This window comes from Chlamydotis macqueenii, chromosome 6 (assembly GCF_036417535.1).
Source record: "Chlamydotis macqueenii isolate bChlMac1 chromosome 6, bChlMac1.mat, whole genome shotgun sequence".
NCBI classification, from domain to species: Eukaryota; Metazoa; Chordata; class Aves; order Otidiformes; family Otididae; genus Chlamydotis; species Chlamydotis macqueenii.
The window spans coordinates 7,243,619-7,267,810 of record NC_141561.1 but is presented as its reverse complement, the minus strand read 5'-3'; the positions used below and the strand labels follow the sequence as shown (position 1 = coordinate 7,267,810).

General features: G+C 37.9%; 1 protein-coding gene across 1 annotated transcript in view; it reads right to left on the bottom strand.

Annotated features, from left to right (window-relative positions):
- The window catches only part of DARS1 (aspartyl-tRNA synthetase 1), a 40,392-nt gene extending 16,926 nt beyond the window's left edge, over positions 1-23,466 (bottom strand). The window contains exons 1-7 of the mRNA XM_086750910.1: positions 23,341-23,466; positions 22,076-22,133; positions 15,892-15,984; positions 10,938-11,040; positions 2,336-2,438; positions 986-1,066; positions 450-509 (exon numbers count right to left, since the gene is read on the bottom strand). Coding sequence (XP_086607036.1) covers positions 450-509; positions 986-1,066; positions 2,336-2,438; positions 10,938-11,040; positions 15,892-15,984; positions 22,076-22,133; positions 23,341-23,412 — 570 coding nt within the window. The 5' untranslated portion in view covers positions 23,413-23,466. The remainder of the gene's footprint in view (positions 1-449; positions 510-985; positions 1,067-2,335; positions 2,439-10,937; positions 11,041-15,891; positions 15,985-22,075; positions 22,134-23,340) is intronic.
- Positions 23,467-24,192: the final 726 nt, after the last annotated feature.

The following is a 24,192-nucleotide window of genomic DNA, read 5'->3' as shown; positions in this document are numbered from 1 at the left end:
TCACTTGCGAGATATCCATTACAGCACCTCAATTAACAGTTAAACTCAAAAATTCCATCTTATACTGTAAAAACTGAGCTCTTACTACAGTTTTTTGGTATCAAAGACTACATTTGAGAAGAAATGTTGTCTCTAAACTCTTCCTATTAAATTACCTCTGACGTTTATAAACGAAAAAGCCCAGACGTACACGGCCACATGCCAAATCCTAAACGTTTAGCTTTAAACTACTAATTTGTGTTCTTTGACTAAGGTCAGGAAAGGTGAACATTTAGGATTAAAAAACCCTGTGTTTTCACAATGCCACTCGAAATTTAAAAAAAAATGTTTATTTTTCCCTCTGGCCAACAACACACTTCCATCAAATCCACAACTTTTATTGCTTCATGGATTAGAAATGTGAAGAATAAGCACCTGCAGGTAAGCATGCGACACTGCATGTTCCTTACCCTCAGATCAATGACTCTGTTGTCCAGCCTGGTATCTTGGTTTACAGTAGCTCTTCCATCCTAAACAGTTGTGCAAAAACACATAATGAATAAACACGCCTCCAGAAAAAAAAAAAAAGCAAAACCTGAATCCCCAACAAAACAAAAATGGAGAAAAACATCCTTTGGCCGAAAGCCAAGGGCTACTTCTAAGTTCAGCAGAGTTTCTAGATCATTCTAGAAAGAAGATACAGCAGACTGTCAGCACAGCATAGCTTAAGGTCTAACTTCTCCCAGAGGTCACAGGCAGAAGCCAACAATGAAGATTCAGAAGACACATACACAAGGCTGCAAACCCTCCGGTTTTCACCTTCTACTGCAGTTCAGCAGATATCAAAGCTGTAGAGATTTCTTACACATTTCTGGATAACATGAAGGAAGTAAAATGCAAAGTTAACAAACCCCCCAAATCACTACATTAAGAAAGTTGCCTAGCTTTCATGGTTTTGTTCTGTTATAAAGACAATAAAAAGTATTAGAGGATGCAAAGTTTTCACCTCCTCTCCTTCCAGTTCTGGTCGAACAGCATCATCCAGCTGTAAGGGCAGTCGAGGTTCAGCTAAACTGATCACATAGATCTGAAATTGAGACAAGAACAGAAATAGCATGAGAGTCAGCTCAAAAGTAGGTGTGATTTACAAAAGGATATTTCTGGCATAGACTTGAAACAATGTTTGCATAGGCTGTTAGCTGGAGGACTGTGATTTTATTCAAATACTTGAGATACATGGGTGCATTCTCATGACAATACTGGAAGTGCTTAGTTCTTATTTTCCTTTCGAAAGATTAAAAATATCTTTTTTTTCTTCTGGGAAGCACTGAGATGAGCAAGTACACACTGTCTGAGGGACAAGCCTATTGGCATGAACGTCAGGCCTGAAACTACTAGATCTCAGAGTTATAGGTTCCGATTCCAGCGATATCATCCTGTTCTTCTCGTTGTTAATGTAGTATTTTACTTATCATCTGATTATATCTGAAAAAGCCATTTCAGATTGAAAACTCATGAGATACCTAAAATACAATGAGAGAACAAAAACCACCTTGCCTTGCCTTACAGTCTAGTCATAGGTGCAGTGAATTTTACATGCTTTCAGAAAAATCAAGCATATGATAATCTGCACATATATTAAAACACATTTCTTCAAAATCTGCAGTTCTTCCCCAACTCTGTTAGCTAAAATTTACATTACTGCTATAACTGTAATAGCCATTGTACCCTACTCTTGCGGTGACTGTGTTTCAGCTGTATTGTAGGCATTATAGTTTGGCTGAAAACCTTTAGAAGGAAAGAATATTACACAAAGGTTTAAATATGCTTTCTATTTAACCAAATTATAAAGTTGCACTTCCTCCAGCCCTACAACGCAAGCTACAGGAATTTTAGATTTCAAGAGCTTCCATACTGTTAAGTCAGTGCTTAACTTTTACTGAGTTATGTATTCTTTTCCATTGTACTAAAGCGAAGATTGTAACTTTCTGATAAAGAAGAAACCTCTGACTTGCACTTAAAAAAGAAGCAGATTTTTTATTACAGTATCTGCTGCAGTTAAGAACCAAAAACTAGAATTACAAGCATTCCTGGCCAAGTTATTCGAATCAGATACTTTATTTTACTTGGTACTGTAATTGAAAGGGTAGACTAAAATAGGAAATTCTAAAAATCAAGTCTCTTAAAAGCAGAAATGTTTCATATGTTTACATATGATACACTGAAATTTCTAGTTTAGAGCAGTTTATTTCTCTGGTATGGGTTACTGACAAAGTTTAATATGCAGACAGACAGCCAACCTAGACAGATAATCTCTCCAACAATTAACCAGTGCTCCATTTGGTCAAAAATTTACCCTTTGAACGTGAAGCTCAACATCTTGCTGAGTACAACCTCCAATTTTCTGATGTGCTTTCCTCACAACACCTTCTACATCCACAATGCTCTCTTTGTTGATGCTGTCAATAAAGATAGGACAAGAGGCTTACTAAATTTCATTGCACACCACACCAGACTCAGTACTGAGCACTAGGATGTTCATGTACTGTATGAACTCCTGGAACAACAAAACAGAGTTAAGGATTTAAATAAAGTTACTTATTACATATATAATAACCGAGTAACGAAGGACTTTGCTAAAACATTCCCCGCCACAATAAATTCTAACTGCGATGGAAGACTTAGGAGGGCAAAGACTATGGTTAAGCTTAGTGCTCGCTTGTTCTTTGTGTGTGTATACACAAACTGACAAATTGCATAGTTCTTTTTCTAGGCCACATACACTCTCACACGTGTCAGCTGACAGAATTATCTTAAAGATGTATCTTAACCAGCAGAAAAACAAACCAAAAGTAAGTCCTAGATCTGGAGGGGAAAATCAAAACTGACTGAGCTTGTTTAAACTACATGACTTGTTACTGAAAGATGCAAGATGCTTGTACTACGACAGGAACATCTTAATTGCTCTCCACTAACAGTCAGTAACAGTACATTAAAGCAGCATATAACATCTTGAAAGTCTTCCAAAAATATGATATAAAGTATGTGTGCTATAAGCAAACAATAAGAAAAGCCTCAAGAGTCATAGGTGAGAAAACAGGTTGTATGAGCAGTTTTTATTTAGCTATTTCAGGTACTGGACTTTAAATCAGTAATTTTCTACAAATTTCACTCCCACTGGAAATATATTTTCACTCCATTTCTTTGCTAGCCTGCTTACAAAAGGCCAAATATTAGAAAATATTTCTTTCCTTTTTATGAAAAATAACTGTTACAATTAACTTTCACTTCTCAGGCCTTCTTGAGAATATTCAAAAGCACTTTATGCACTTTGCTCGACCACACAAGCCCTCAAAAAGCTGTAAAGTGGTAGACCCACTATTTAACTGCAAATAATAAGAGGTGAGAAAGTGTGACAAGCTGGCCACTACTGCTTGCGGTAAAGCAAAGAGCAATTAACAACCTTTACGTTTACAAGGTTGGCTTTTTTTTTTTTTTTCACACTAAGACTCCCTCCCCATGCCCCAGAAAACTCAAACCAACAAAACCCGTACAGCTAAGTCGGAGGGTGGTGAGACAAATATTTATATGCACAGGAGGGTGCCCCTGTTAAAGGAAGTAAGGCCAGAGTACAAGCAGGTAGTGTTGATGGCAACTATAGTCCTAATCACTTACATCTGCATCAGTTTACGTAGCACTGCCTGGAATAAATCAGTTTAAGAGCTGTGAACCTGTAGGACAGGTACTCCAGCCTTACAGACTTTCATACAGCTACCGTAAAACCACATGAGAAACTTAGTAGGATTCAGAAGCTTCCCTTTAGAAATATTTATGTTCAGGATTAGTCATTCTCTCACATTTTTTAAGTAAGATTTACGCAGCTAAACAACTACGTTTATCTTTTGAGCTGATGAGGGAAATTTACTTTCTTCTCTGATAAAGCCCAACTGGTGTGACACAGAAGCAGCTGAGATACAAATCACCAAGTGTTGCCAACTATGAGTACTTGGCTTGTTCTGCTTTACACTGTTCCTGAAGCATCCGTATCGGCCCTAAGAAAAGCTAGATGGTTCTTCAGTCTATCCTGGAACAAACTTATTAATGTTATTAAGCTGAGTTAAAATTTAAGTTATCCAACAGAATTTTTGAATAAAAATGATCAAAGTTTTGAGAAATCTGATGATATTAAAGTAACAGTGGAAAATTCAAGCATCAAAATTCTCAAAACTTAACAGCATCACCATAAGTAAACTGCAAGTAACAAAAAAAAAGCCAGATTTGAGCATTTTAGTGGATTACACTGTTTCTTGATGGCAATACTTTCAGGTTACAGAACTCACTGGCAGCTGCTCTAAAAGTTATACAGACCACGGTGCTTCATATGCTTGACTTATTTATCTATTAAGTAATTCCACATATTGCATAAAATTTGTGAATAGTATGTTTTTCTGGCACATTCACACTTTAAAAGAGCTACAGTTGCTCAGATCAGTATAATGGAGAAATAACTAAATTTGTACAAAGCAGAGGTCAACAACAGGCTTTAAATCAGAATTCATTTAGTTAAGGGTGAGCCTCCATTCATCTTCATTATTTAAGCAGAAGCAACAAATTCAAGAAAGACAAGGAGAAATAACACTAAGTGCTCAGAAGTACACTCTATTAAAAATGATTCTGTTTAAAGCTCCTTAAAAAGACTGAGGCTGCAATACAATGCTTTGGATGCAAGAGAACATGATGGTAAGAAATGCAGAGAATATACAGTGCTAAAATAGTATTAGGAGTAACTATAAATTCCCTTTGCTTTTCAAATAAGTGAATGTTTAAAAGAATAAAAGTTTTACTCTTGTGCTAACTCTTTTTTTCCCTAAACAGTTCTCTATTTTTCCCGCTTCCTTTTTCATGTCAACATTTTGGCAAATGCCCAGAAAACACTATTAATGACACAAATAGCAGTGTCTTCATTGAAAACATAAGTTTCTAATTTGCTGAATAGAAGCCCTCTCACTAATAATTCCAAGTAAAAATAATGTTTTAAGCTTATCAAAGCAAATTCTCTGCACTGTGAAAAAGAAAATAATAGTTAAATGTGTTGTATGATGGATTCACAATTAGATCACTGATTCCATGGCTGAGAACTGGTGTTAGTGAAGATATTAAAGAGTTTTGAACAGAACATGCACGGAATTCAAGATATGCCAAATGGTATCGGTTTAAAAATACAAGAAGAAACTCACTTTTACATCACTGTAGCTGCAATATTGCTTTGCAAACTTGCGTAACAACTTTACAACTTTGCACTTGTGTTTATATGTGCTTTTCCTCCCCCTCTCAAAACTGAAGTTACAAGTAAAAAGGTAGGTTTCTTGCCCTCAAACACACTTTAAAATTGTTACAACCCTTAGCCATTAAATTTGCCATCATTTTAAGATGTATTTCAACTCAGTTCCTCAGGAGACCCCTGTATCCAAATAGGCATATAATTGCTTGGGTACACAAAAGTACTACCAAGTTTTCTACTGCATAGGACCATCTTTGTATTTACAAGTGTTTATCATCTAAACTTCGATAATTAGAAAATACGCTTCTGCTCATTCAGATTATATAACTAATCTGATAAGGAAGTAAAAGCTCATGTTTTGAGTTCTGTCTGAACTGTGCTCAGCAAGATCTAGTGCCGGAAAATCTGAAGTCCCTAACATAGTGCATCAAATGTAAACTACAGAAACCTGGAAGGTGCTGCTTTGATCCCAACAGGTAACTCCATGAATGCTACTGAAATGCTAATTTCAGTTTAAGTTACAATAAAAAACAAGATGCATTAATGAAATGCCGGTAACTACAGCAAGGTGTTTTCTCTGCAGCAGCAGCACTAAGTCATCTAGGTGATTTTTTGATAAAATTCTCCTGGATAACAAAAAAGCCCCAAACAAACAAACAAAAAGTGAACAAGTAGCAGAATAGCATGCCAAAGCTACCACCATTTCCATTAAAGACAACAATATTTTATCTGTAATCAATATTACAAAGGGCTAGAAACTAAATTAGAATGCCTGATGCATTAAGACAGATGACATCTTTATATTGTTTATATAACAGATTCATAAAATCCAATGCTAAAAATTTACTGTTTAGCAAACTGCTTCTTTATGTGTAATGTTCCTTCAAAAAAAGAAATCAAGACTATAGTTACTAAAATGTCCACTAGATGCCTTATGTCTTTCTTAATTATCTTCACGTCTATTAGCCAAGACTTTCTCTTTTAACCACAAGATTGCATTATTGCCCTCTGTATGACAACATCTTTCATCAACAGCTTCATGTTGCAAGGTGAACCCCATGCGGGCCTCCCTAAGTGAATCGCAATCAAAAGTCTGAAGATTTGGAAGAAACTTGGTTATTTATAGACTTTAAATAGAAAATGTTTTACTTAATGGAAGCAAATTATTGTATTAATACATTATGAAATCTAAAAATATTAAATAATTATCATAAAACATAAAAGTCAATGATCCTTTATCTGCATATCAGTGAAAGTTGAAGGCAATAGTTTACTTTGAAAAAATGAGTTCAGTTTGTAAATAGTTGAAACTATAAACATTTTACACTCAACTCAATAGGAGCAACTAGATGACCTTTAAAGGTCCCTTCCAACCTAAACTACTCTATGATGACTATTCTATGAACACTGTCTGCACAAATACAGTAAGTATCCATTAAGCCCTAGGAAAGGGGAGTTAACTCACACTGTATGCATGAAGGCCAGGTAAATATCTATTCTTATTCTCTTCATTCTAAAAATAAAACAATCTGTTTCCTGTACACCTGGATGAACTTGGATATCTTCTGAGGAAAAAAAAAAAAAGCCTACCTCTTTTAAAGATTTTAAGTAACAAAATCCACTACACATTTTTAATCATTTTCACTGATAAAAAAATTCTACTTTCTTTCCCTTCTGAATACACCTAGCTTCACCATCTGTTCATTGCACCTTGTCAAACCTTTGTATTTGCAAAGTGATAAAACCTCCATTGGCAGAAAATCTTCTTGCATAGGTATCATCAGACTCAGACTTAATTTGCTTACCAACTTCTCTTGGATAGAATAGAGAGTTTTCCTTAGTCTCACAGGAAGGCAGATTTGCCTGGCTACACATCATTTCATCTCACAGCTTCACCATCAACTTTTTCCTATTTGATACATACTCAGACCCAAAGACAGCAGAAGTGAACAAAATATTCCAGAAATGGTCTAATGACTGGCATATATGACATTAATGGCCTTTTATTCCTCTTTTTCAAAACCTGAGACATCTCCTAGCACAGTAGGTAAGAGGAGGTATGGACTCCTGTGAAGTCAGTTACCTATCATGAAGTCACATTTCTCATCACTTCCTTTCCTACATATTAATCTTGATCATACAGAAAATCTGAATTAACAATCACAAAGGTACAAATTCAGACTGGAGAGTATCAAAGTGATTATTCTAAATGAACCCTGGTTACTATAGACTCCTAGCCCCTAGTTAACCATTCCAACTTCTGTGGCACCAGCAAACTTAACAGCTGCGATTCGACATTTTCTTCCAGATCACTGATATAAAAATTGAACAGAAATTGATACAGAAAATATTTCTGCAACATCCAGCAGTTTTCCTGATATTACCATGTTATCGAGCTGATGAACTTACGTATATTTTTCTACATTGTGAAATATTTTCATACACGTTTATCAATTTCTCTCCCATTTTTAATCTCTTTTCTGGATTTTCATTCTCTAGCCTACTATAAAGCGAGGGCACACTGTTGGGCAGCTAAATCAGAACCTGTTAACCAGCTCTCCCAACTGCTATCACATATCACGTGGTGAGGGGGGGAAAGGCTCAATGCTGACATTAAAAAAAAAAAAAAAAAAAAAAGAAAGAAAGAAAAACCAAAACCAACCATACCCAATACGTTATGAAAAAAGCAGGTTGATAAATTACTAAATTGCTCCACTTGGCACCTCTGCTGGCTGAAAGACACAATTAACTCTTTCTCCTATACAGCATCCCTTACAGGACTAAGCTGAATCTTTTTTTTCTTATGAAAGACATAAGAAGAAATCCACAGCTGCCAATCCAGTATCACAACTGGCTCTATGTTCTTGGCTATATATGTTTTGAAAGTTCAATTAGAAACTTTTCATAGTAAAACTCAGAAATTTCTTTGTAAAACTGAGTTACATCAGTACCTAAGTAGCTTTCCTTAAAAATAATTCACATTATTATGATAACAGAGATAATTAGTACATGAATGTTGCTAGACCACAGAAGGTTATGAAAGTTCTTGGTTTCCATGTGCCAATAGCTAAAAGAGGAACTGGTTTGTTTATTACTTATGAATATTTGTACAAAAAAAAGCTCATTATTTAATCAGTTCTCATTAAAAATTCAAGATCCACAACGTCACAAACTATTTCATAGAAAGTTTTGGACCCAGTATCAAAATATGGAAAAGCAGCACATGAAAAATAAACTTACATACTACCAGTGAAAAGGTTTAGTTTAAAAATTTAATGGAAATGTAAGGAATTTAAGTTAAATGTTTTCTTCAATAAATGTATATTTCCTCATGTAATGTGTAGGAAACAAGAGGAGATGATGAAAAAACTGAGAAAGGCAGAGAAACAGTATAGTTATTTTTAGACATCTAAGATGAGCCTCATCTGCTAGTAATAATAGCATCATCCCACAGCAGGTGAAAACTAGCAGGAAAGTGACTGAAGACAAGACACGTACGGTTGGTGTGCTTCAGGTGTTACTTTCACAGTGACCACAAGTGCACTTAGAAGTCCGGTAACAGCAGCATCCTCTGAAGGACAAGAGGCAGCTGCAACGGTGATATCAGACAAAATTGTAGAAGATAAAACATCAGAAAAAGTGACAGCATGGCAGGATATTATTAAAATAGGTTTGTTGGTGCAAAGGAATCATGAGAAGATTGCACTAATGGTGTTCAACAAAAGCAGACTCCCAAAGGAAAACCCAGAAGGCTGCAGCAGAGACAGTTCTATCATTCAAAGAACATGATGATACGCATGTAAGCGGTCAGGAGCACAAATAATGAGTAAGATATGCATGCTATGTATTAGAGAGGCTGAAGTATCAGGACTTAGCTAGCAAATACGCTATCACAAAAAGGAGCAGAATGAAAAGTCAAAACACATTACAAACATCATGAGTCTGGCTACTCAGAGGAGATAGGTCTGCCACATCAAGAAAAGTGGGGAGATGACAGGGAGTTGGAAAGAACCTAAGGATGAGGTTCCATATGATTTAACAGCTCACTGCTGCCAGAAGAGGATGGAGTTTTGCCCTCTACTCTTTCCAGATACCTTTTTCCACCATTTACCACTCCTTGTTAGCTCTGGACCTCCATGACCTAGTTTAAATTACAAACTTGACAGAAAATTAATAGCGTAAAAAATATTAGTGAATCAAGAAAAAAAAAAAGTCAAAGGCGGCTTACAAGTGGCAGGGTGGCAGAGTCAGCACATGGAAGAAAAGAGTAAGGACCAATGTCCCTCTCAAGAGCTCATAAACACTGAGCTCTGCCACTTGTGAAACGTAAGAAACTCAGTTGTGGAGCAAAGAGCCATGAAGAAAACTGAAAAAGAGAGATGTTGAAGAGAACTGGAGAATAGGAGAGTAAGCATCACAACTGTAAGAGTTGTTTCACTGTTCTGTAGAGCAAGTCCATTGAGAGAGTATACAGGCAGACTGTTGGTAGGTTAGAGGGAGATGAATTGGGGAACAAGTAGATTATACACTTAATTCTTTTCAAAGATTCTAAGCACTGAAGAAACTATTTCATGAAGAAACAGAACACTTCACTTTGGCTCACAAACACCTGTAAACAGCATGCTTCACACTGGCACTGCCAACACTAAGCACCGCCAAACAACAAACACTGCTGGTTCTGTTTTCCCATTGCCTTGAACCTCATCAGGAGAAGCATTATCCTAACCTTCTTAACTTGGCTTCTGGAAGCCTATACTATAATGAATCCCTCCTCTCCCTGACATATTGAAGGTTGAAGGCTGTTAGCACTTTTGCAGCTAATTAGTGGAGGCTCCCTTCCCAAGCATGAGAGTAGTGCCAAGTACTACACAGAAGCAACTCAAGTGCCACATGTTAAACATATTATTGCACCGAATTGATCCGCATTTCTATTTGTGAACAAGTAAATACACATGATTAAAAGCTCTACTATAAAAACATCTTTGTCATGCAAGCATATTTAGTACTGGACAACCTGAAAGCATGATCTTGAAGTAAGTAGCAGGGGAAGGTAATTTTTTATCTTTAAGAACAAAACAAAACAAATAACTGAATTTAAGTTGCTGTAATAAACACTTGTTTAATTGGTTAAGTCTAAATAATACTCCCCAAAACAATATTTTTAAAGTAACTTAAATCCCTCATTAAACATCCTAGTGCCAAAAATAAGGTGTAAATAAGATTAAATCAGTGCACAGAAGCTACTCTTAGTTTCTTCAACTCAATAAGCCACTTGCACTATGGAACCTGTCACATCAGTTCTAGTTATAAAACCTATTAATATACCGCATACCTTGCAGAAGAAAAACCCTGAACGTGTGCAGACACACAGAAACATCACACACAAAACGAAGTGTCTCACTATGCTCAGCTTGCCAAACTTTTTGTTAGCCAGCTTGAAAGCAAGTGTAGGTTGTCTATGGCGAGAGAATGCTGCTTCAGCAGTTCAGAATGAATTTCAAGCCTGTTCTCTATTTTATCTTTTGTCAGTGTAATGTATTCAATACTGACAATTTAAATAACTACATTTTAAAACAAACGAAGCATTGATGTTAATGTGTGAAAATGGTCCCAACCCCTGGGAGTCCTGGTTCCCACCATTGTTTACTCTGACAACAGGATATAATTGCTTACTTACTTGGCAGCAAACTTTACCATCTGCTTGCTTGCATGCTGTCCCACAGCCACAAGAGCCTGGATATTAAACTGCTGCTGACGCAGGACTAAGAAACACTGCTTCCCTGAATACAAAGAAAAACAACGCAGGTGTATTAAGGACAAGTTACTCGAGGTCTTTGTGAATGAGAAAAAATACTTTACCACTTTGATATTAAGCTGAGCTTTTAAGGGGGGTGTGTGTGTCTCTGTCCCTCGCCACCCGCCTCCCAAACAGCTACATCAAACTAGTCAGCTCTGCATGTAAACACACACACACACCAAACACTGAAATAAATCAAATAATTCTGCCTTACATCTATAAACCTGTGAATGGACATTTTCTAAAAATAACAACAAGCCTTCCAAGGTAAATAATATCTGGACAAAGCAAAAACTAGAAATAATAAGTTTTAAAGTATCTATTGTTCTTCAACTGCAAGAAGTAATTCATACTTTTTCTTGTTGCTTTACTCACAACTACTTCAAGTCTACATTATTTTAAAAGAAGTTTTTTCTCATCTTTTCAAATCAAAGCTGTAGAGTTCACTTAACAAAGCCAATCTGAGAGCAATAGGCTTGATTTGCACCACAGGGACTAAACCAACAATGTTCATTCTGTAATACACCACACATTCAGAATGAAGTGGAACAAAAGGAGTATTGATTCTGGTGAATGACAAGAACCTAAAAGATCCAAGCAAAAATTTCTGTAAGAGCAATTTATTCATGAACAGCTTAGGGAAAAATAAGTTAATAGGAATTAATAATAATTTACAAAGAACATAATGCACTTTGTTGACTTTTAAAATGGGTATTTTCAAGTCAACAAAGCTCTTTCTAATCTGTTTAGCTGTCAGTTACAATCATTTCATATTTCTCCTCACATCTCTAATAATCATTTGCTCCTTAACTTAGATTTAAGGAAAAGTAGTGATTTTAAATGCTTCTTCCTCAGAGAGAGAAAATAACAACAAACACTTTGTTGTTGTACCAGTATCTGATAAAATGCATCAACAGAATTTAAATTCCAAGTTCTGACTCATTACATTATAACATTTCCATTAAAATGCTAAGAATAGGAAGAAGCCAGAAGCTTTGTTATAGACAGCTATTTCCCAGTTATTGTTGATTTAGACTATAAAACATTAAAATCAAGATACATCTAACTTGGAACATTGATACTAAAAAGTATCCTGACACATAAGTGCAGAGAATTTAAAACAGTATCAGAAGATAAACGCAGAACATTGACACACAATATGATGGAAATAAAAACAAAAGTATAAAACTAGTACAAAATACTATTAAAAAATAACATTATAATTATCGGAAATAACTAACATTGTCCTATGACTGCGATTTCAGAAATGCAACAAAATGAATTACATATTTTCAGAAAACAGAGTACAACAATTTCTGTATTCCAGAGGCTGCAATATCTAACTAAATAAGCTAATATGGTATGGATGTATGTATTTCTTGCAGCCAAACATTAAGCCACAGATTTAAATTAGAAAAGTACAGACTTCAGAAATTCAATAGAGCCTTCAGTGGTATACATGCCTGCATCTCAGATCCAGCAAGTCAACAAACAACGTACAATTCTTCCATAGGACACAATATGCTAAGTTTCATTGGATAAGCTAGGTGTATCTCACATCTTTGACATCTCAGTATTTCTTACTTGCAATGTAGTTTGATGCAGTATTACATAGAAAATAGTATTTGTCTCCATTACTTCAGTCACAAATAATTTAGCAAAATATAAAAGTTTCAGCAATGATGTATTAGGTGTTCAAACAAAAAAAATACACAGCTGAAGACAGCTACAATGCCACTCAACAAGTAACTATTTAAGAAGACAGTGAACTAAATGGAGGTACCTGCTATCATACTAATCAGAAGCAAAAGTTTGGCTGTTGTACTTAATCCCAAACACTAGAAGTCTGATCAATATTTGCATTGTAAAAGCACTCAGATATTTTTGTCATGAGTAACAGCAGTTGTTTTCATGAGGAAAGAGGATGTTTTGTAGCATGTAATCATTTCTAATCACACAGAAGATAAGTGATCAAACAAAACCCACAGATAGGAATAGTTAAAACATCACAGTAAAAAGATCGTAGGATGAAACAGAACTTTTCCCAACAGAGCCGAAGGCAGTATTTAAGTGAAAAGTGTAAGACCAACTTTACTTACATTCAACAGTAAATTACTCTATGTTTTTATAAAACAAACCAACCAATATTGTGTCCCACAGGAATGCCTAAAAAGATTAAAAGTTTCAAAAGAAATTTGATTAAAAAGGTCTGATTCAGTCTAATATAAGGAACTTTTAATCACTGAAAAAATAAGAGAAGACACCACACAGAGAATCGCACCAAAAGTAAACACATAAAATGAAACAAGAATTCATTTCCTTTCTTGGGTCCAAGTACCAAATGACACAAGACCTTATGAGAGAAAAGGATGTAAGGAAATAATTTGTATAAAGAATAAAAAATGTTTGGTTGTATAAATCAAGACATTGTTAATTATAGATACCTGCCAGCAAAGAGAAAACTTTACATGGTTTGTTACAAAATTTGGTCCAGTATTTAACTTGGTCTTGGTGGTACTCTTTATTTTCAGGCATACTATTTTGATGTTTTACAAACCTTTGAATCCATAAACCAAAACCAGGTTCAGGTCTAACACACTGTGCAAGTCCCAGCTGTCTGGCAGAACACAGACTGGTTTCCCAGCTGTTTTTCAATGATAAACGTGATCAGTAGCTTAGGCTGGCTTTAAAATAAGTCCAGAAATAACATTTATTTAATCTACAATAAAAACCACTGGGCCCCAAGCACTTTAATTTCAGTACAACTCACAGAAATTCCCAACACCCCATTCTTTACACATCCTACAGTTTATTTCCACCAGACATCATGAGTGGCTTGCCATACGAGACAGCTGGATTCTGCAGTTGTTCACATTCATTTTTTTTGGTTTATTAGTCAGAACTAGACAGGGTTAAATAAAGGATATGTTGGTTATTTAGGAGTCAAATTCGAGCTTCTGAGAAAATCTAAAGCTATTTTTCTGTAAGATTTTCCTGTTTCCTGCAAGACTTTCCTTTCCATTATGGCAGGAATAGCGCCACGACGTGTATGGGAAAGGCTAATATTACTTTTTACTCTTAAACATTTGCTTTTTGTGCAAGATGCCCCAAAGCTTAAGTAAACAAGCATATGGCATTCCCTAGCAGCATTCCCTGAATATCAGAATTGTTGTGTTGTCAGACCAAGAGGGAACAAGAAGAATCAATAGATTGAGAACACTTTATGTCCATCACCAACTCCTTTTGCTTTCATTCTTCAGGTTGTGTTAAAGAGTTCTGAAAATAAGCACTGTTATTTCATAAAAAACAATAGTTTTTTTCTGAGGTCCAAGGTGAAGGATGACAAACAGCTTCTCGTAAGTTAGTATTGCCACGTTACATATCTGTTACTCTGGTTTAAGTAAATGCATATATCATGCAAGATACTGTACATAAATGTAATACAGAGACAGTAATAAACAACCACTGAACTTTACACTGTTTTAAAGGTCTGCATAGACACCTGTCTTTAATATACCAAGTTCTGTTAATAGTCTTCCTACAATCGCAAAAGAAAAAGCCATAAGGATACTCTTATTTGTATACTGATAGTAATATTTAAATTAGACAGAGTATCTCCTTCTGAACAACTTCAGGTTGTAATGATCAAGGCTTTCACTGCTTTTGCAGTTGACAATTTCTATACATAGCAAGGAGAGACTTCCATGTAAGACCACACTACAGAACTACTGAGGAGATCACAGAGGACTGCCTAAATTAAAAGATTCTAATAAAAATTAAAATGTATATTATACGTATGTATTTACATGCAGTTCCTTATTTTAACTGACTGCAGTACAGACACTTATTAAGAGGGACATTTTTAAGAAAATGAAGCCTCAAAAAGAGCAAATTAATCTAACATCTGTGACAACATTCTTTACTGGATTCTCGCCCCTAACTTGCATTATTCCCAATTCTAAGTCTACTGTTAAGTTTCATCTGTGAAGTTAATTTATTTATGCTCTTTTCTCTCAACTCTTGGGAAGATGAAGTATTTATATCTCACTACAGAGCTGCCAAACATAACTGAAACCAGTACAACAGTTGTCCACATCTGATGTCAACTGAAAAGGCCAAAACCTATTTAGGTCTGCGTATGACAAACTGATCTCCAGAGAGAGCTTCTGATTCAAGGAACGAAATATGGCTGTCAGACAGCCAAGTATGACAGCCCACACTACTGAGAACCTACAAAAGGATTTTCTCTTTGTCTTGTTAAAGAAAGATGATGTTTCTTAATTTAACTTCAAATTAATATAATCAGATACCGGTAACGGAAAGTAAAAATTCTGGAATTTTAAGACAAGATTTTTGCTTTCTGTTGAAGAGAAGGTATAGTGAAAATATTAATACACAGCAGAATAAATATGGCCTATCTGACAACTAATACATTTATAATAAAAGTACATTTTACAGTAGAAGCTTGTAACTGTTTTATCTCACACCTGTTAACACCCAAAGGAGAATGACTATAATATGTTATAATTACTATTGTTTACAATTGTCCACACATTCCTTAGTAATATGACAAAAGCAAATTACGTCTAGAGTAATAGTAATAGCCTATTTCCACTCAGCTGAAAACAAAGTTTCCTTTACCCTCTTGGGAAAACAGAGGTGGAAAAAAGAGAAAATAACCATCCAAAGTGAACACTGAGTGAACGCTGAGTAACCAGGTGACAAAATTTTCTTGTATGCACGACATAACTAACAGATCACGAAGCCAAAATAAACATTCAGATTATACTAACATTATGAGGAAATAAAAATAAAAACTCTGGAGGCATCTCACCTTTAGCTCTGCTTGTATGAATTCTGCCACGAACCCAAACCACTTCATCAGCCTTCTCCTCTGTCAAGTCTTTTATTCGAATCAAAACTCTATCTAAATTACAGAAAAAAAAACAATTTTAAAACAGTTTGGGGTTTTTTGAAGCAAAATATCTATCACTTTCGACTCCAAATACTTTTTCTATCATTGCTAAAATTTATAATAAATCCAAAACATTATTTTTTGTATCTACAGTGTAATAGATGCCCTGAAAACACACAAGATCTCATTTCCTTTCTCAGTGAATTGTACTCGATCAAGTAGTTTTAAATTGGTTCAGTTTTATTGTTTGACTTATATAGCAGGGTCAAACTGCACTAAAACAAAAGCAAGACTTGTTGTAGTTCACGGATGGCAGAACCCAGCATGACTACACTATTTTTGATAGGACTTCACTGTGCTGCACTGTACTACTTGCACTCATTAGTCTGAATTTCTGCTAGCTAAGGGATGTTTGCCCTCCTCCACTGTGCGATGTGAAAGTTGGTGTGTTGGACACAGCAAAACAGAGGCTCAGAGGTAACATGACTGTTCTCTATATCTATGTAATCACTGTAAAATAATTATTATTTAAAACACAGGAAAGAAACCACAAATAAATGCGCAGTAGAAATTAAAAGCCATTTTATTTTGATAAAAACAACAGCATTTTGGAGCAACAAAAGTATTACTGTGTTAAATCAGTAAAATTTATTTTAAGAGAGAATCTCTTTGACAACGTGATCAAGCACTACTATCATTGTAGGAGCTAGGATTCATAAGAAAGAACTCTTCAAATTCTATGTACCCAAGAAAGCTAAGTAACAATAGGAATGCATGGTTTGGAAAGGATAGATTTTGGATAGTAAAGGAAAATATTTTTAAATAAATCAGGACCTAAAAAATTGTATACAAACATTATGAACTGCCAATATGCTGGCTGCATGCCACCTTTCCTTGAAATGTACTTGTTTAATTGTACTTTTCCACAGATCTTTGGCCAAATGTATTTTTGTATGGTCTCAAACACTTATTTCTTATAGTACCTACAAATCAGTCAGAGGATACATACATAGCATTGCATAAAACCGCCACAGTTCTAATAGCTACACTTAATCATTTACAGTTCGTATGTGGTTAAAAACACTGCTTATTAGGGAAAAAAAAAAAAAAAAAATCAAGGGAGATATTGATCCTTATGGGTCTCTTCCAACTCAAGATACTCTAACATTCAATTCTATGATTCTACGACACGTAACATAAGCAAATTCACACTCTCTGCCTTCAATCACAGACTCCTCCCTTGTTTCAAAATAACATTAAATTTACTAAGACACTTCCACTCTAGACTTTTCCTGCCAGAACTTTTCCAAAGTTTGCCTACCCCAGGTTACCATATGCTGTTCTGGACTCATTCCCTCTGTCTCTGAATATCAATCACAGCTTGCCCTGCAAGCCTATTATTCTGCACTGGGAATTTTAGGGGGTTGAAAATGTTTATTAGCTTATGCTCAGGGCATACTTTTTTCTTCACAGATAAACATCAAAACCAGAAAAGAATGAAAGTGCACAGAGAAATGTGATAGGAAATTGACTCAAATATATTAATAATATGTGTATGTGTGTGTAGGCATGCAGTGCGGAAGGGAGAAAGGGGAATAAAGATGTTATCACTTGGCAGCGACTTCTGATGTTCAAGCTTTTATCAGTACGGTATTACAGAAAACATGCAACCAGCACAACCCATAAGCTTTAGTATTTCTAAGAGTTTGATATTCAGACAGTTAAAATTACCTCAGTCAACTTAAAACCGTATTGTTAGAAACGTAAAATGTTTTCCAGGCACAAGCATAAAGACAGAATGAGGTGTCGCCCTTTTAATAATTCCTTAGTGTTTCAAGAACCATCTGCATTAGATGAACACTTTAAGAAGTCTTTTGGTCACATGTTCATGTTTCATCAAGACTAAACAACACACCTTTAACATAAAAATTTGTATATGGTATGAATTATTAAAAACTATTTCACCTTTCATAAAAAGAGTAATAAAACAATATCCAAAAAGAGACATCATAAAGATATTTTTTCCAACAGCAAGTCACAGAAGGGCTGAGGTTGGAAGGGACCTCTGGAGGTCATCTAGTCCAACCCCCTCCTCAAGCAGGGCCACCTAAAGCCAGTTGTACAAGATGACGTTTTGATGGTTTTTTAATATTTTTTTTTCTCCTCTCCACAGAGGAGAACTCAACAGTCTCCCTGGGAAACCTGTCAGTCTCACAGTAAAAAAACGTTTCCTGATATTCAGAGGGAACCTCCTGCGTTTCTCTTTGTGCCCACTGCCTCTGGTTCTGTCAATGTGCTCCTTGGCAAAATCAAAAACCCTCCTCCAACACTTCCCAAATCCAGTCTTCCTTTCCTCTCATTTCTAAAATGCCAGTAGTTCATTATAACATCTACATTTTTTAACATAAGCAATTGTTTGCCTTTGACACTCATTTTCTCTTGTCCAACCAACATATTGTAGCACAAATCTTCCCTCTGTACTCTCAAGTATCATTTCATCTGGAACTCCTTTCAGTTCATTTCTATCTCCTGCATGATGAAAATGACACTTCTTGCTCTAACCTTTAAGGTCCCCTCACCATACTCTTCAGACTACCACCTACTTGTTCTTTCACAAATGGAAGCTATACTTACATTTTCTGTCTTCTTGCCACATAGACACTTGTAGACAATTAAATAATGCAAAAATAAAAGATGTTTTAAACCATGCTACAGTTGCAGGGAAGAGAGAAGAACAAAGATTTTAAATGAAGATTAAACAAAACACTCCGTAAGTCTGAAATTACACTTCCAGCCCCAATTCAATATTCATGCTATCTCACCTTCATTATCATTTTGAATCATGTTTAAGATGAAACTTTATTTTTTTGTTCCCTTCATGTACAGCACAATCTCTTCTTTTCAACATACTAAATATTCTTATCTTTCTCTTTTTCTTCTAAACACGATGGAGAGGATAAAAGCCAAAAAAAGCTGTGTGGGTTATACAAGTCAAAATCACTTTCCCACCCCTGGATCCCCATTCCTTGCCTGTCAGATCTGCCTGTTTACCAAGTTTATTTATCTTGAATCATACTTCTAAACACTTCGATCAGTATTTCTGCTGTCTCTGTGAAGTGCCAGCATCTTTACAATGTTAGATAAATTTGAAAAAGAGAAGATAAGTTTAAAAAAAAACTTGAAAGCCAAAAGCAACATAAGATGAAAGCAATTTCCAGGGAGGAGAAATGAAAGTAATGGGGCTGAAGGGAGAAAAAGGGAAAAGCAAATGGAGTTTTACTAGCAATCATAGCTTCAAGCAGACAGGAAGGACTTAAAGACATGATGTAATAGGAAGCAAGAACATCAGATAACCATGGCAGCCGTTAGCAGAAGAAAGACTAAAATGAGCCAACAACGAAGGCGCAGGTGTTTGTGAGATCAGTAGCGCAGGGCGGAGCATCTATGCAACAACTTTGTGAACATGTGAAAAGAGTTTTAATTTGCCTGCAGAGGAACAAGAATCTATGAGTACAGCAAAAGGACAATAAGCCTATCCCTTGGAAAGGGAGAATAATTCGCTCCAATCACTCTAACCTTTTTAACTTCCTATGTCCAGCCAGTGTCCTCAGGACACTGCAGCTTCTACAGCGAGCCTAAAACCAGCAGTGCTGCAGATGTCCAGCTGAGCTCCTACCCATGTCTGTGCTGTCTGTATTGTCTGCTGGCCCCGGTTACCAGACGGTATGTGGATCTGCACATGTCATACCACAATTTGTTATTCTGACTTAGAAATTCCACCTACCCACACAGACTCCAGAAACAAATAAAATCAATACAGTACAGACAGATGGGAACGCCACATTTGTGCTTCCACACCACCCTCTGGCCCAAGTAGTACTTCCTCCAAGACACTCAATGCAAACAGAACACTTTGGGGAAAAGCATATATACACTACTGATGCCAAGCGATGTCTTCATGCTTCCATGAGTCCTTTGATAAGAGCTCTCCCTGGCAGGAACTACCAAATCTTTAAATAAGAAGGCACTAGTCTCAAGGAAGTGACTAGGCTGATCTTGAACTTTTTTACTACAGGCATTTTGGTTTTTGTTGTTACCGAATTTTTGTGTTCTGGATAACCATCTTCTAAAAAAACAGAACAGCAAGAGTGTTGTAGGTCGTATTGTAAGCCCAATGGAAAACCTACTCAATCTTGTCCATGCACTGGCTGAGACTTATTTAAAAAAATGAGGGTCAAGGGGACAACAGATCTAAATACAGCACTCGGCCTTTTTCACACAGCTTCCCACAGCTTTCACCATTTTCCTTCTCAACACGTTTGGTTTTGTTTTTTTTCTCCATAGTATTTTCAAATGTTTCTTTTGAATATGAGACAGTTGGCAGGGTAGACTTTCTATACGAGAGCAGGATTTGATCCACCATCTCAACCTGCCCACATGGGTCTCCCACACGGTTGTTTGCTATGGGGTGTCTAACTGGCAGAAACACAGCTTGCAGAAACTCTAGTGAACCAAATGCCATCACAGAAGAGCGCAGGGAGAGGAGATTCAACGGGGCAATCTTTCAGCCTACGGTCAGCAGTGCAGGTTAACCACTCAGATGCTAACTTGGAGAAGTTATCTTTTTCTTATCACACCTTTCAGGTTGCGACTGCACATGAATTCATGGATCACTATGTGGTTACATGTAACTATGGATGGCTGTGTTCCTCCTTCCAGCAGCCATCAGATCCCTAGCCAACTTCTTTCACTTTGCTAAGCTGGCTAAACAAGTTATTATCAGCCTGCTGAAACAATTAGCAGAAGACCCAGCACCAGAAGGAGGGAGACCACAGAAGCCAGCAGTTGGGCTGACTTACAGTATGATTTCAACTTTAGTTCCCTTTTTTTGACAACTAGTATGTATTTTATTCAATAAAGACTGTTAATATAGTCTCTAATGATTTTCTTGTCCCATTACATTCTTGCTATAATGTTCCCCTTCAGTCGGTTTCAACCTATGATTGCTTTTGTGGCTCCTCCTCTTCCCTACGTTCTGCATTTCCCTTCCTAAGAGAGGTCAACCAAAACAACCATTCAGAGACAAAAATCACCTAATCACAGAGAATGTTCCTTTTTTATACTTCTCTATGAAGAAGTTACAAGATGCCCGTCTATTATCTTCCCTCATTCCTGTTTCATGCACTGAATAATATGAAGATTCATATTTCTTGAGACATAGGCCTGGGAGATTGTTCTCTAGTTGACAAGTATTTCTAAATCCCAATTCCTCATCAGTATTTCCTGAATTCTCAGTGGTGTGAATAATTATAAAATCCATAAATATTAACATACAATATTAATGGATTTGGTGGTCATATATGGGAGTAAAGACACCAGACAGCTGTCCTACTCAGAAAGAGCACTGCTGCAGCAATCCACAGCAGAACTTACTCCAAATGAAGAAAAAACCTAAGATCTCAGAACTTAGTACATTAGAAATAATAGTTATAAAAAAAACCAACCAAAACCTGCAGTGATGAACAGACAAACAGAAACAAAAACTGACAAGCTGTGTAGGGCATAGTCCAGGCAAGGGCAAAGACTGAGATTCCACAACTTCTCTGGACCCAGCTCCAATATCCAACCACGTTCATTTTTTTTCCTTCTACCTAATCAGAATTTCCTGTATTCCAACTCGTGTCCATAACCTCCTGTCCAATTACTACACACCTTTGAGAGTCTAACTTTTTCTTCTCTACACCCTCCCCTTAAGTAGCTTTAAATAGTAATAAGATCACCCCACAGCTATTTCTTCTCCAGGCTAAATAAACCCAGCTCCCTCAGACTCTCCTTGGAGATCCTGTGCTCCAGTCCCCTGAACAATCTGCTAGCTCTCCACTGGACTGGCTGCAAAATGTCAATGTCCTCCTTGCACTGGAGAGCCCCAGACTGGACACAGCACTCCAAATGCTGCCTCACAAGTGCCAAACTTATTCAAACCAAGGAAAGAATGGCAGCAGAATTTGAATGAAAAAGTTTGGTAAATGATTTCTCAAACAAATACTGTAAATATCTTGGTTTTTTCCCTCCCTGTTTTTAATTTTTTTTTTTTTTAACTGACCTGGTTTCTCCTGGGATTGTATCATTGATGACACGCCATATCTTTCCTTAGCATAATCCTAAAATGGAAGTGAGAAACATACATCAAGGAAGCATGCACCAAAAGATTAAGAAAACCATCACAGATTTAACCGAGGTAACACAAAACAATTAGCTATAATACTGAAGTGAAGAAATTGTGTTTCAGATTCTTAGAGATATACAAGTGAGAAAAGATAATTATGCCTTGTAAGAAAAAAAAAATCCAACAGTAAAGACATATTAGGATCATTATTTGCTATACAGAAGTTAGTATGACTATGTCTGTAAAGAGCCTACTCCTGAAAAGTTACTTGGTTCCTACAGAAATAGATCCATAGCTAAGTATTTCCTTCCTAGATTCAAGCACACTAAGAAATCCAGCAGCTCTCATGTCACTATGACAGCCAAAGCAAGCCTGACTGACTACTAACAAAACCTGTTAAGTCAGACACAGAGGGACGGGGCTTTGTCATCAAAAAGACCACAATTCTACTCTCCCAACTAAGCTCAATCACTTCCAACTAAAAAACTCTTGGTTTATTTATTTTATTCTATTCAATATATGAACATAAGTTTATTTTAAATACTTGGTGAGTCTCTGTTTCTCTGCTTTTTGATTAATTGTGGCCCATGTATAATTTTACAAAAGCCACCTATACTCAAGAATTCCTTACTGCCGATGTATTTTTCAGCTTTTCAACAGCATGCAAAACTGACTTTACAACAAAATGAACTGATACTCGTTATTAATACTTTGTTTTTTCCTCTTCTTGAAGAAATACTGGCTGACAATTTTTCAGCACTGATTTGTGATCCTCAAGTAGGAGACAGAAACATGGGCCAGGCCAGCAGGAGCCACCGGTGCCCACTGTGGAGCAGCAGCCCAGGTGTTTCTCCAGGTGACTGCAACGAGGAAAGGGCAGCGGGGCAGGGCTGGGCCCCCTCCACCCGCACACGCGGGGACGGGACCGCAGGGGGGTTCAGGAGACGCCGTGCGACCGGAGACGGGCAGAGCTCTTCAGCGAATCACGAACTGACGGAGCCCGGCGAAGGGGGAGGTGGACAGGCAAGGCAAAAGCAAAACCTCACGCCCTCGCTGGGGCCCTGCCTCTCCCCCCACCCGCCGCCGCCTGCCCCCTCAGCGCCGGCCCCGACCCCGCGCTAGGCCAGACCCTGCCCCCTCCCCGTCCTGGGACAGACAGCCTCGACGCCGCGCCCGCTCCCTCCTTCCCAGCAGAGACCCACATCGGCCGCCGACATCTCCTCGCTCTCCGGGCGGCGGTCCTGGCCCTGACCACGGCCGGCGGCGCTCGGCATCCTGCTGCGGCCCCTCACCACCCGGCACGGCACGGCACGGCACGGCACAACCCGGCCCCCCGTGCCACGCCGCTTCCGCGCGCCCGCCTCTCGCGAGAGCCCCGCTCCCGCCGAGCTCTCGCGAGAGCTCGAGCCTCCTGCGCGGAGCGGCCGGCGCGCGGCCTCGGCGCTGAGGGGTCTGGCGCCTCTCGCCCCCCCCCCGCCCCCCCGCCAAACTTCAGCGGGACGGCCCGGGCTGGTGTCGGCCGCCCCCTCCTCGCCTCTGAGGGCGAGCGGTGGCCGAAATGGTCGCTGTCAGGAAACCATCACCGTCCCGAGGAGGCAGGGCGCCTCCAGCCCTGCTCTGAATGCTGAGAGGAAAGGTGCCGCGCCGCAGCCGAGGTGCGCTGGCCTGGGCCGCGGCCCTCAGGCGGGTGGGTTCGGCCTGAGGCAGCGCGTTGGGCTGTGAGGTGGCCTACTCATGTGCTCGGCTCGGTAGCCAAACCAAAGCGCCCTTTTGTGCTGTCTTACTGGCAAACTTGCCTTCCCGGTGTGCTTACCCTGATAGCAGTTTAGTCGCCTGTACCCCTGCTAATCCTGCTGTTTATTACCAGCTAAAACCCCAAGTAGGTCTGGCTGGGGAGAGGGAGCATTAGTGCGAGTCCAGGTGTTTCCCTCCAGCTGGATGCTTCAATCAATGCTGTGGTGTTGGGGCCGGGGCTTGCTGCAGGTGCCAGCTTTGAAAGGGCAGAAGTCAAAAGTTGCAAGCAGCTGTTGAATCCTATGGCCGTACAGTGTTTA